This window comes from Ambystoma mexicanum, chromosome 2p, assembly GCF_040938575.1.
Source record: "Ambystoma mexicanum isolate Mex_15411 chromosome 2p, UKY_AmexF1_1, whole genome shotgun sequence".
Classification (NCBI taxonomy): domain Eukaryota; kingdom Metazoa; phylum Chordata; class Amphibia; order Caudata; family Ambystomatidae; genus Ambystoma; species Ambystoma mexicanum.
The window spans coordinates 1,143,979,262-1,143,993,499 of record NC_090923.1 but is presented as its reverse complement, the minus strand read 5'-3'; the positions used below and the strand labels follow the sequence as shown (position 1 = coordinate 1,143,993,499).

General features: G+C 51.0%; 2 protein-coding genes across 3 annotated transcripts in view; one reads left to right on the top strand and one right to left on the bottom strand.

Annotated features, from left to right (window-relative positions):
* Positions 1–4,623, bottom strand: part of LOC138567238 (zinc finger MYM-type protein 1-like) — a 46,076-nt gene extending 41,453 nt beyond the window's left edge. For both annotated transcript variants that reach the window (XR_011302142.1, XM_069645235.1), the window contains exon 1: positions 4,517–4,623. The gene's annotated coding sequence lies outside the window, so the exon portion shown is untranslated. The remainder of the gene's footprint in view (positions 1–4,516) is intronic.
* Positions 4,624–4,772: 149 nt separating this feature from the next.
* G6PD (glucose-6-phosphate dehydrogenase) overlaps positions 4,773–14,238 on the top strand; it is a 440,636-nt gene continuing 431,170 nt past the window's right edge. Inside the window, exon 1 of the mRNA XM_069645233.1 lies at positions 4,773–4,906. Coding sequence (XP_069501334.1) covers positions 4,852–4,906 — 55 coding nt within the window. The 5' untranslated portion in view covers positions 4,773–4,851. The remainder of the gene's footprint in view (positions 4,907–14,238) is intronic.

Here is a 14,238-nt window from a genome sequence, read left to right as displayed (position 1 = left end):
TTAGGCCTGCCCCTGACAAAACAACGAAGAAAGGCACTGCTGAACAAAAGGGCAATGCTGCACAAAAGTATCAAAATCAGGATACAGACCCCACTAATCCAACCTTCAAATCTCTGCATACTCAACCCTCATAAAACCCACACAACCATTTCTCTCCCGGCAATCCGCACGCACTTCACCACACCACATCAACACATAAACAGCACCTACAGAACACAAGGTCTCGCCCATCTGATACTTGCACCAAAGCCCAGTGCTCGGTGTATACCGAGCGGAAGCCGCCAATACACCCGGGCCCACCCGGATGGGAGGCCCGGGGACGTAAACTGGGAGGTGGGGGATTTGTGCGAAGTCCGGTGGGGCAGCGCCTGTTTGGCGCTGCCCCACTTAGCATGCACATGGTGGGGTCGGGCTGTTGGGTCCCTTAACAATGGGAACCCAGACAGCGCGTCTCCAAGACAGGAGGGTGAGGTGAGAGGGGCAGGTGACAACCGGTAGTCGCTGCCCCCTGTCACCTTGCCCTCCATACTTCAAAGGCCCCCCTTCCCATCCTGCGGATGCTGAGCGGGGGACTTTTGAAGTTCAAAGAAAGGGCCGCCTTGCCCCTAGGCCGAATTTTGCCTTTATCTGGCGGGGGCAAGGTGGCCCTTCTCATGCTTCCTCCCCGTCAGCCACGAACAGCAGCAGGACGGCTGCAGGTCTGCACAGAGCACCAGGACAAGAAGGAGCACCGTTTGCTGGGTCCAGCTGACCATTTTTTCCTGGCTGCGCAGAAAAAGCGGACATTGACATATTTCCAGCAGTGAAGAACCGTCGGTGAGTGGGCCTCCCCAGCCCCGCAGGCTTCAACAAGACAGAGAGGCACACTGCTGCTGTGCTTTCCTAGGAGAGAAGGCTGCAAGCTCCCCAGCCCCTCCTGCACCTCCCATCATAGTGGAATTTTTTAAAGAAACCAACGCTGCGCTACACTGTTGCACTCATGCAAATTGCTTCATGGGAAGAGTCCAGCTACAGCCAGGTGATTGTTTCAACTGGGGGGGCTGCTGCCAGTGTTTTGCGAGGAATCAACGCTGCTCATAGATAGGACAAGGTACAGCTGGACAATTGCTGTATGAGACCTGTCCTAATCTGACATTGTGTCACGACGGCGAAGATAAATTAAAAATACCTTCTGGGGGATACAGCGGGGGACTGTGGGCTGACACTGACAGGCCACAGCATTCCAAACCTGAACGAGTCAAAGGTCACAAGCAACGTGCAGCTAAAGGAGCAGAGCAGAATTTGCGGCGGCCGTGCATTGCTGCGTCTTCAGCCTGGGAAGCAGGACTACACAGAGCATCGGCTTTAACAGCTGGACAGAGGACAGCCGGAATTCCCAGGCACACATTTCGGCATTGGAAGGAGGCAGACACAGAGCCCCAGCATTTTACTTTACCTGGGAACTACAAGAGGGGGGGGAAGAGGACCCTGACCCACACAGCAAGTTGGGAAACACAAAGACAACCCATTACGAACCAGCACGCAGAGACCCAAACAGGCAAGAGATGGCCAACGCCTTATCGCTGAAAGAAACATTACTCCTGGAATGGGCCAAAGCAGCGAAAGCCGTCCATGGCATGGACGTGGTGCAGGAAAGAATGGCAGAGCTCGCATCCACCGGCCTCAACGAGGATGACGCAGGCGCCCTGGAAGAGGAGGTCGACGGCGATGAGGAGCCAGCAGAAAGGGAGCAACCATCAGGGAAGAAGCAGCGCCTTGACGTCCGCAGCATGCCCGCCTCTTCAGACACCCACCCAGGCACCAAAAGGAAAGCAAAATCAGGTACTGTGAAAAGCAATGATTTGGGGCCTATGCTTGAACAATTTTTAAAATGGCATAAGGGTGCGGGTGCTGGGAAAAAGAGGAGGCACAGGGATGACTCGAGCAGCTCCAGCAGCGAGAGTGACAGCACAGACACAGAGTCGGAATCTGGGGGCGAGGATGACCAGGGCCACCTTAAAGCATGGGTTGGGCCTAGCGATGATGTACCGTCTCCAACCCCACATATGGCTAAATATGGGAGGCGCACTGCCGGCAAAAGTGTAAATAGAAGCCTAAAAAAGACCATTGCATGGCACATTGAGCGGAAAATTAAGAGAAAGATCTGGAAAAAGCAATTTATTGACATTTTCTGCCTATTGGAATATGAAGAATTAGGTTTTGGCATTTCAAAAAGGTATAAGAAAGAGGAAGAAAAAGAGAGAGCAAAGAGGCCCACACTGGAGAAGAATATTCAGAACTGGGAGGGCTCTTTTCAAATACTATCCACAATAATTCTAGAAAAATTCCCAGAAGAGGGCACTGCAATGATTGCCTACCACCACAGAATTTTGGAGATTCACAATACCTTTGGGGGGGGGGGGGAGTCTTGGCTGAACTATGATAGAGAGTTCAGGGAGGAGATGCAGGGATTCCCTGACCTGGGCTGGGAGGAGGAAGACCCTAAATGGTATCTTTTTCATGTATTAAAAGAAAACTCAGCTAAGAGCGCCCAAAGCAGCAAGGACTATGAGCATCAGCATAATAGAAGGGGTAGAAACAGGCAACATAACCAGCGCAGGCCTCAACAAGACAGTATAAATACTAACAAAAACAAACCCCCCTTTCGAAGAACGCCCCCAGGGGGGCAAAAAACAGGGCATAATCAGGGGCAGTCTGGCAACCGCAGCAACGGGGGGGCCAAAGGAAGCACTCCGGGGTCCTGCCGGTACTTCAACAGAGGGTCATGTAACAAGGGCACCGAGTGCAGATACAGGCACCAATGCAGCACATGCAGTGGTGGCCACAGCAGCAACAATTGCACAAAAGCCTCTCCTTCCAGGCCCAGCCCAAAAGTCACTGAGGGCAAAAACATGCACTAGCTATAGATTAGGGGCCTCACCAATAAAAATTGACCAACTGCTAAAAATGTTAGAGAACTACCCTGACCCAGCAGCTAGAGTATCCCTGGCTCAGGGTTTCAAAGATGGCTTCCAGATCCCATTCAAGGGCCAGGGATCTCCCACCATTCCCAAGAACCTACAATCTGCCTCATCCCTAGCTACCATAATAAGCGAAAAAATGGATAAAGAGCTACAACTAGGGAGGATTGAGGGCCCCTTCCAGCACCCCCCCCCCTTCACTGAGTTTTTTTATGCTCCCCCCTGGGCATTGTGCCCAAAAAAGAGCCGGGGGAGTTCAGGATGATCCATCATTTATCACACCCACCCGGCAGCTCTTTCAATGACGGCATCCCTGCCACGGAGGCCACTGTCTCTTACAGCTGCGTGCAAGATGCTGTCGACCTAGTAAAACTGTCAGGTAGACACGCTCTCATGGCAAAAGCAGACATTAAGTCAGCTTTCAGGCTGCTGCCCGTGCAAAAGAGCACCTACCAGTGGCTGTGTTTCCATTTTGACAATACATTCTATTTTGACAAATGCCTTCCCATGGGCTGCACCATCGCGTGTGCCTATTTTGAACAGTTCAGTTCTTTCCTACAGTGGGCGTTCCAACAGGCCATGCCCAGAGCCAGAACGGTACACTATTTGATGATTTCTTCTTCACTGGCCCAGCAGGGTCTCTCCTACGCAGCTCATCCCTAAAAGCATTCAGTGAAACCATGTAGGAATTAGGGGTTACTCTGGCACCCGAGAAAACTGTAGGACCCACACCACCCTGTCATTTCTAGGAATAGAGATTGACTCTTCCATGGGGGAGAGCCGCCTGCCCAGGGACAAAATAGAGGACCTTCTTCAGACAATAAGGCAGATGACAGGCAGGGACAAGGCAACGCTGCGTGAAATACAGTCCCTTGAAGGGAAGGTGTATACAGAGCTGCAGCCGCCAACAGCACATCACCTCTGCCACTCCCCTCCACCGTCTAACCCTACCCCCCACCCCCCTTCCAGTTTACAGATCCGCCAGAGCGCCTGGGGACCAATTCCGTTGGTGACGGTGCGCTATATAATAAAAGCAAAGTCACATACTCAGAATTAACAAGCAGACCCATAGTCCGTTCGGAAGTAACACCAGACCTATAGTCCGTTTGGAAGTACAACGCAGACCCTTAGTCCATTCCCCGTCTGCACTTCGCCCCGCTCTTGACGGCTCTGAATGTCCCTGAATTTCGGGGGAGGGAGCCAATTAGCCCAATGGTTTTGCACCCATGGTATCAGCTTCTCTTTAGTGTGTTTTGGGGTGCTTTCCGTCCGATTTAACTTGAGGATGTGCCTCCATGGCAAAGTTATCTATCAACAGCCCTGCAGGTCGATACAGATCTCCGAGTTAGCTAGATTGAACATGTAAATGTGGTTCAGCAAGCGAGTTAGCGTTCCGCCGGAGCAGCCTATCAGATGGCGAGTTTGATCCAGCGACTAACGCCTATGGTGTATATGATCCTTCCCTAGGCTAGGAAGCTTCTTATCAGGAAGCCAGACTAACAAAACAAATACATAGCTATTGCGCAGCAATCAGAATATTAACAAAATGTAAATACCCGCATGCGCAGATTGCTTTCATATAAACGTGTCCTATGGCCGCGGTACCCAAAGACGCATGCGCAGACTTGCACAAGAGGCTTGGACCATGTGACAATACGCTTAGAACAACTTCTGCTGTAAGTGATCTCGTTGTTTTCAGCTCATTGAGCCTGTGTGTAGTAGGCGGAGCTTGTTTCTGTAATCTCGTCAGAGGCTGTCTGCTATTGGCAGAGTCCCACTTAACTCCTCCCTTCAGCAAACGCCTCTCCTCTCGCTATCTCCACCAGACACCTTAAGCTAGCAGTGATTGGATACGTCTATCCTCGAAGGTTGTTACATCACGGTGCAGGCCATGGGCAGCAGGGCGAGCGTGAGGGTGGAGCAGAGGAGAGAAGCTGGGGAGCCAGGTGAGGAGGGAAAGTGGGCGGAACGTAGGAAAAAAGGTAGAAAGGGAGGAGCCGGCATCCAGACTATTTATTCATGAAGCCAATCCAGTTCAATTAAGCCTCACAATCTGTGCAAATGTCTTCCCCACTGTAGCAAACACATCCATCTTCAGGCGGCCTCTCCGTAGCGAGATAATTAACAAGCGTAATTATTTCAGGTGTTGATTTAAACTGGCTTGCAGAACAGTATAATTATACTATTATTTGTTTTAAATGAAATACTCATACCAATTCTGAAAGTAAACTAAACCATTTTAGTCATGTCACACATGCTACAGCGCCACCCAGTAGCCGACAATGGAAGTTAACCTCCAGTGCAGACACGCTTATGCAAATGAGCTCAAATGGTAGCCTTTTGCTCTAGAACAGGGGTGCACAACTGATTTTGACAGAGGGCCAAAAGTACCTTACATGATGGCTATAGTGGGCCGAAAAGTAAATGTGGGTGGGGCGGTAGGCGCGGCGGGGCGTGGCATGACAGGAGGCTTTTTCAACCCCCAATTTTTATTAAACACATGGAAAAAGAATTGTTTTTTGAGGTGTAACGATTTTTATTTGTATTTCAAACTTACATTTTGTACTGCACATTTTCCATTGTTATCATTTATTTCTATTTAGTTATTCCATATCGTCTGTTTAATTAACTTATATATATTTTATTGACCCTAGATTAGACATTCCGTTATTTTGGACTGCTATAGTTTGCTGTTGGGTTGCCCAAGAGGAGTATGGCCTTTGTCGAGTCAGGTTTCCACAAAAAGCAAAGGATGTACATCTCCTAACTGTGCCTGTTTTAGCTTTATTATTGGGTTCTCACTTGGGGTCCGATACTATGCCCCATGGCCCCCACCCCTCAAGCAAACACTATGCCCCATGGCCCCACCCCTCAAGCAAACACTATGCCCCATGGCCCCCACCCCTCAAGCAAACACTATGCCCCATGGCCCCCGACACACTCCACAGCCCGCATCTCAACATGCACTGCACAGACATACAAATACCCATACAGACCCGACACCCCCCCCAGCCCCGCATCTCAACATGCACTGCAGAGACATACAAATACCCATACAGACCCAACACACCTCCAGCCCCGCATCTCAACATGCACTGCAGAGACATACAAATACCCATACAGACCCAACACACCCCCCAGCCCCGCATCTCAACATGCACTGCACAGACATACAAATACCCATACAGACCCGACACACCCCCCAGCCCCGCATCTCAACATGCACTGCACAGACATACAAATACCCATACAGACCCGACACACCCCCCAGCCCCACATCTCAACATACACTGCGCAGACATACAAATACCCATACAGACCCGACATACCCCAGCCCCGCATCTCAACATGCACTGCACAGACATACAAACACCCATACAGACCCGACACACCCCCCTCAGCCCCGCATCTCAACATACACTGCACAGACATACAAACACCCATACAGACCCGACACACCCCCAGCCCTGCATCTCAACATGCACTGCAGAGACATACAAATACCCATACAGACCCAACACACCCCCCAGCCCCGCATCTCAACATGCACTGCACAGACATACAAATACCCATACAGACCCGACACACCCCCAGCCCTGCATCTCAACATGCACTGCACAGACATACAAATACCCATACAGACCCGACACACCCCCAGCCCCGCATCTCAACATGCACTGCACAGCCATACAAATACCCATACAGACCCGACACACCCCCCAGCCCCGCATCTCAACATGCACTGCACAGACATACAAATACCCATACAGACCCGACACACCCCCAGCCCTGCATCTCAGCATGCACTGCACAGACATACAAATACCCATACAGACCCGACACCCCCCCCCCAGCCCCGCATCTCAACATGCACTGCACAGACATACAAACACCCATACAGACCCGACACACCCCCAGCCTTGCATCTCAACATGCACTGCACAGACATACAAACACCCATACAGACCGACACCCCCCCAGCCCTGCATCTCATCATGCACTGCACAGACATACAAATACCCATACAGACCCGACACACCCCCCAGCCCCGCATCTCAACATGCACTGCACAGACATACAAATACCCAATAAGACCCGACACACCCCCAGCCCCGCATCTCAACATGCACTGTACAGACAAAGAAATACCCATACAGACCCGACACACCCCCACCCCCGCATCTCAACATGCACTGCACAGACATAAAAATACCCATACTGACCCGAAACCCCCCCAGTCCCGTATCTCATCATGCACTGCACAGACATACAAACACCCATACAGACCCGACACACCCCCCAGCCCCGCATCTCAACATGCACTGCACAGACATACAAATAGCCATACTGACCCGACACACCCCCAGCCCCGCATCTCAACATGCACTGCAAAGACATACAAATACCCATACAGACCCGACACACCCCCTACCCTCATCTCAACATGCACTGCACAGACATACAAACACCCATGCAGACCCGACACACCCCCAGCCCTGCATCTCAACATGCACTGCACAGACATGCAAATACCCATACAGACCCGACTCACCCCCCAGCCCCGCATCTCAACATACACTGCACAGACATACAAACACCCATACAGACCTGACAAACCCCCCAGCCCCGCATCTCAACATGCACTGCACAGACATACAAATACCCATACAGACCCGACACACACCCCAGCCCCGCATCTCAACATACACTGCACAGACATACAAACACCCATACAGACCCGACACACCCCCCACCCCCATCTCAACATGCACTGCACAGACATACAAACACCCATACAGACCCGACACACCCCCCACCCCCATCTCAACATACACTGCACAGACATAAAAATACCCATACAGACCCGACACACCCCCAGCCCCGCATCTCAACATACACTGCACAGACATACAAACACCCATACAGACCCGACACACCCCCAGCCCCGTATCTCAACATGCACTGCACAGACATACAAATACCCATACAGACCCGACACACCCCCCACCCCCATCTCAACATGCACTGCACAGACATACAAATACCCATACAGACCCGACACACCCCCACCCCCGCATCTCAACATGCACTGCACAGACATACAAATACCCATACAGACCCGACACACCCCTAGCCCCACATCTCAACATACACTGCACAGACATACAAACACCCATACAGACCCGACACACCCCCAGCCCCGCATCTCAACATGCACTGCACAGACATACAAATACCCATACAGACCCGACACACCCCCCAGCCCCGCATCTCAACATACACTGCACAGACATACAAACACCCATACAGACCTGACACACCCCCCAACCTCCGAATCCAATAAACACAACACAAACATAAAGAAACAAAAATTCATGCACACTTGACCCCCCCCTCCCCCACAAACACAGCACAAACATACAGACCACTTACCGGACGTGCTGGAAGGCAGGCTAGCTGAAACGCTGGCGAGGTAAGTGGAGCGGTACTACGGCTGGCGTGGCAAGCAAGGCTGAAATGATCTTCCGGCATTAAGCCTTACTGGCCACGCCAGCCGTAATGCTGGCACTCCTTTGGTGCAGCACACACGCACTACGTGGCTCGTAGGAGCTGCATGGTGCGTGTGTGCTGAGCCAATGAGGGCCAATGTTTTGTCCGGCCCAGAAGACAACAAAGACTTTCCTAATGGAGGGCGGCCGATGCTGCTTGCGGGCCGCCCTCCATTAGGGAAGTCTTTGTGCCTCGTGGGCCGGACAAAATGGCATGGCGGGCCGCAAATGGCCCGCGGGCCGTATGTTGTGCACCCATGCTCTAGAAACTTGTCTCAATTATAGGGTTGTGCTTTTTATACATAGGTTTTTCAATCTAAGACAGACAGATCGCATGACATCTGAAATGTTATTTGTACTTTCTTCAAAATTCTTGTAATTTTTGTCAAGTATATCCTCTTGAGCTAATAGTTTTCTGAAGTAGGTTTATGAATACAAACCAATTTAATACATTAAATTAAGGAAACTGCAGGTATTTTATTGCCCATACAGAGCGCAACTACGATCCTACTGTTTCCTTAAACCACTTTTCAGTCACAAATGAAGACAAGCCAAAAAGTATACCACATAAATTGCCTGGTAATCGCACTGCCGTTGGTAACGTCTTCAATCATATTTTGTGTCCATAGGAAACAAGATTGGTTGTGCCAGTTACATCTTTCTTGGGGGGGGGGGTTAATACTTTGGTAACTAATGCAGACAGAGCTCTCGAGCTTCATGTGGCCACGTGTGAGGAGTCTGTTATAACGTCATACCTTTCAACTCACACGCTTTTGGTGGGTGTCACCCGCCACTTATGCAGCTCTCTCACCCGCCAACCTCGCTACACGCCCATAGGAATCAATGGGCCTTCACCCGCCAAATGTAAAATCAGGTGTTTTCACCCACCCAAGGGCCATGAAAGGCTGATAGCTATGTAACGTAGTCTGAAGGCTCCACCTTAAGAAGGGAAAGACCTTAGGGGAAGAGACAATGGCAGGAGGAAGGGGAAGGAGGGTTGAGTAATGGACATCAGGGCAGTTGGTAAGAGAGGGGAATAAAGCTAAGTTCAATTCCATCCACTCTGGCTCTGTTTGTTTGTGGATCGAATGAGAAGTCCAGAGTATGTTAACATGAGGCGAAAGGCATAAACAAAAGTGGTGACGAGAAGGAGGATCGGGACTCATGCTTCCTGACTGCAGCATTCGACTGAGACACCTCACTGCGTAACACAGCACAACAATCCGCCGACACCGAAGTGAGGGCAATCCGCCACCAACGGTAAACATGGCAATCTGCCGGCTTTGCCAATAAGGCCACTTGCCTTTTCCTTGCAGTCTGACGATTGAGAAAGCACTGAAAATAATGGCAATCCGCTCGCTCCACGTCAGTCTGCTGATCCATAATTACACAGCAATCTGCCGCCACTGACAAGACGCTAATCCACCATTGCTAAAACTAAAGGCAATCCGACTGTTATGTTCTGCGTTGCTCCAGGATCCCCGCATGTAGGCCTTGTCCCAACTGTCCCTGAAAGGAAAACACGACACCGGTCCTATCGTATCAGGCTCCAGGTGCGCACTGGCATGTTAAGGGACCACCCACTTTATTGCTTACAACACGCAATGGCAGAAAGTTGCCGTCACGCCACATGACCACATCATATTCCTCCTTTTTCATAACAATGAAATAAAGCTTTTCAGAATATAGTCAATGTAAACATGACGGTCATAAACATGGCAAAACATGGTAACATACCAAACTGGGTTAGGCCCAACACGGGCAACATCGGGTTTCTTGCTTTGGCACAGGTCCTTTCAATCCTAGTCACCCGTTATATATTCTCGGAATCGTGCAGGGCTTCTTCAGCGGGGGTATCTCCCTCCGGCTTCCTCCTCCGTGGCATTCCTTCTGCCCAGCCAAGTGTTGGCACTGCGTTATGCGCTCGACCTTCTGGTGTTGGCTCCACACCTGAGACTCCTGTCAGGGGACTTTCTTCCTCTCGTTCTCCTTGTCCCGCCGTTTTGCCAAACTTAAAAAAAAAACAGAAGTTTCGAGTCACTTTCCCCCTTCGATCAGCGGCTGTCATCATCGAGGGATAACTTCCCCTCCGGTTGACGATTACGCACCAGTACCGTGTCCCCAACGACTATGTCAGGTGGCTTTAAATGCTGTCAGAGGTTTTCCTCATCGTTATGTATCCTCAGAACCTCAACGTTGTATCATCGTCATTGGTCCCCGAAGTCCATCCCTCCACCCACCTCCGGGAGGAGTACTCTGGGGCATCTCTGGAAAAGTGCCTCTGCAGTGCCCACACCCGTGGACCGGTGAGGTGTTGATCTGTATTCCCTCAGGAATTGGTACAGAGTTCTCCTTAGTTGCCAGCTCCATCGCTCTTCCCGCCAGTGCTTGTGGGATCACTAACTGGTGTCCTCTTAAAATCAGTCCTTCATCCGTTGCCGTCAGTTTGTGTCTCATTCGCCACAGCTGCTGCAGGTTCCGTTGCGCCTCTCGACTCCTGCGGTTGGGGTTGGACAGGACGTTCTTCCATTTGCCACTGGTCATGGCCGCACGGACCACCTGAAAACACTTGTCCCCGTTCGAGGCATCTGCCACCTCCTGAACAGTGAGAGCAACCGGTTTGGTGGCTTCCACGACCAGGCAAACATTTTCTTTGACTGCTACCTGTGCTGTGTCATCTTGTTCCCTCCGCTCGTCAGACAACGCAAGAGGTAGTCAGCTGGATTGTGGGCTCCAAGTCTGTACGTTAGCACCACCCCGTACTCCATCAGGGCCAGCATCCATCGCTCGATCCTTGGGGGTGGCATGGACGAGGAGCCCGCCATGATGGGGAGTAGCGGTTTGTGGTCAGTCACTAACGTATCCGGTTTGCCCAGTATGTATGATGATAGGTTATTTGTAACGGGCTTAATACCCAGAGGTTTCTATGCGCGGACCTGGGGATTGAACTTGTGGGGCTGCGTGTCGACTTGCTTACAAGGCGAGCACGTTGCCACTGAGCTATCCTCCTGAGACTCGAAAATGTTGAGTCGAAAATGTTGGTATCCCCATAGGACGGCCAGGGCTTCTCTCGCGATCTGGCAGTAGCGTTGCTCTGTGTTGGTTAGTGCCTTGCTGGCGTACGCAGTCGGTCTCATCTGTCCCTGCACATCCTGTTGCGACAGAACTGCTCCCAGTCCAACTGGGCTGGCGTTGACGATGATCTGTGACTCCTTCCCCGGATCAAAAAACGCCAGACTCCTTCCCCGTGAGTGCCTGTTTGATGGTTTTGAAAACATCCTGCTCTTTGGCAGTCCATTCCCAAACTTTGTCCTTTCTTGTCAGCATCCTGAGGGACCCGGAGAGGGTCGCCAGGTTTGGAATAAAGCAACCGCAATAAATCACCATCCCTACAAAGCTCCTGAGTTCAGACACGTTCCCTGGTGGTTTTGCCTCTTGAATGTCGCAATCTTACTGCGGGTCCGGGGGAAATGCCCTTCTCATGGAATACGAATCCGAAGAATTCTATGTTATCCTTCAGGAACTCGCACTTCTTGCAATATAGAGTGAGCCCAAGGGTCTGAATTCTTTCCAGTGTCTCCTAGAGGCATGTCATATGCTCAGCCTCCGACATTGCGTAGACCTGAATGTCATCGTTAAGATTGATGATCTCTTCGAGACCTGCCAAGGCTCCCTGTATAACGTTCTGAAATACTTCAGCTGAGGTGGAGACCCCAAAGCTTAAACGTTTGTATTGGTAAAGCCCATGGTGGGTTGTGAAGGTGGTAATATATCGGGAGTTGGGGTGGAGCTCCAGCTGATGGTACCCGGACTGCAGATCTAGCTTCAAAAACACCATTGCACCTTCTAGTTCCCCCACCACGTCGTGAAGAGTCGGGGTGATGTGTCGTTAATGCTTAATGGCCAGATCCGGAAGCCTCATGTCGACACAAGTACATACCGATCCTGGTTGCTTCAGCTTGCTCGCCACAACGATGGGGGACACCCATTGGGTGGCACCCTCCACTTTTTCTATAATGTCCAATTCGATCAGGTTCTGCCATTTTCGTTCCACCTGTTGTAGATGAAAAGGGATCCACCAGTGTTTCAGTGCACTCTGACGTACAGTCTTGTTGATGTACAGCTTTATGGACTCACCTCGTAGTTTGCCAACGCCCTCGAACACCAGCCTAAACCTCTCAAGGACCTCATTTATGTCTTCGGCATAGACGCTAAAAGCGAAATGTACTATTCCAATGGCCACTGCTATCGCGCAGCTCAGTAGAGAGTGAGTGTTTATGTCTGTGACAAAGAGTTTGGCCCTAATCTCCTTCCCTTCATGGGCCACTTTGGTAACAAACATGCCCCTTAGAGGTATTGGTAGGGTACCACAAAATGTGAAGATTTTCGTCCGGGCTTTCTGTTAAAATGGATTGCTGAACTCTGACCTGGTGGGCAGAGGTTCAGAAGGCCAGCCTAGTTTCTCGGAACAGGGTAATCTTCTGGACAAGCCATACCAATCAAGGTAGCTTGACGGCGGTCAAGACTGGGTCTGAGGAGAGGGGAGGGTGACTGAAAGACCTCAATGAGCACACAGAGTAAAGGACACTTACAAATGATTGCAATTCTACACACAGTCAGAATATCACAGCAATACTATTAAATGAATACAGTCCTATCCATACTCATGTATACAAGACCAATGGGGTCTAAAGGATGAATGCACCAAATGGGTCCGCAACCTAAACGGGGAAGGAAGCAGGCAGTGCAAATAGTCTTTAGGCCCTTCTGCATCAAACACAGTCCTAACTGAAAGGCAGTCCAATCCCTAAAATGAGGGGAGACTAATGCTCAAATGTACTTACGAAGCTTGCGCACGCAGTAGTTCAATGGGCAAAACAGGGTCTTTTGTAGGGGCTGTAACAGCTCAGGAAGGTAGGTGAGGTGATGCAGAATAGGTTCCCACTATTCGAGGAGGGCCTCCACTTGAGGGCAGAGTCGATTCCAAGAGTTGGCAATAGTTTGCTAGTTTGCACTAGCAGTGGAAAGGAGTGGAGCCCTCAGGGGCCACTCGTGCGTAAAAATGGATGGATGCGCTAGGGGCCACCGGTTAGGGTTGCAATTACTCACCGACCCCCAGTGCACCCCGGACCAAACTTCTGCAGTCGAGTCCACTTCGGTTACAGGTTCAAATACGGCAATCTCGCGGCTCTGCGGCTTTCAGCGACGAAGATACAGCATTGATTCCCAAACGGGACAGTGGCGATTTCTGCGCTCATGGTGGATGGATCAGGCCAGTTCTGCTGTAGCAGGCTTCAGGACACAGAGGACCACAGCTGCAATGAACTTGCAAAGTTCGTCATCACGGCTGGGCGACACGGTAACCACATATACTCCGGTTCGGGCGCACTCACTTTACCTGGGAAAGCCAAGTGTATGAAATTCGGTATGAGAGTGCCGTGAACAGAGAGCTTGCGATTTACCAAATTTCAAGGGCCTCCTCGAAACGGCAGCGGTATCAGGGCAAAACTCCTGCGCAAGCTGGTCAGCCCACTGGTTGGCCTAGGGACGCTTCCGAAAAGGCTTACTTGCAGGTTTCGAAGAAGGAGCCGAGAATAGTTGGTCCCACTATTCCAATGGGTCGAAGCTTCTTTGCAGACCTTCTAGGTCGACCAGATGCTGAGGGGTCCTACGGGACGACAGCGGGCACAGGGTGCCAAACCTTCCAGCGGGTCACCAACGGTTGCTCG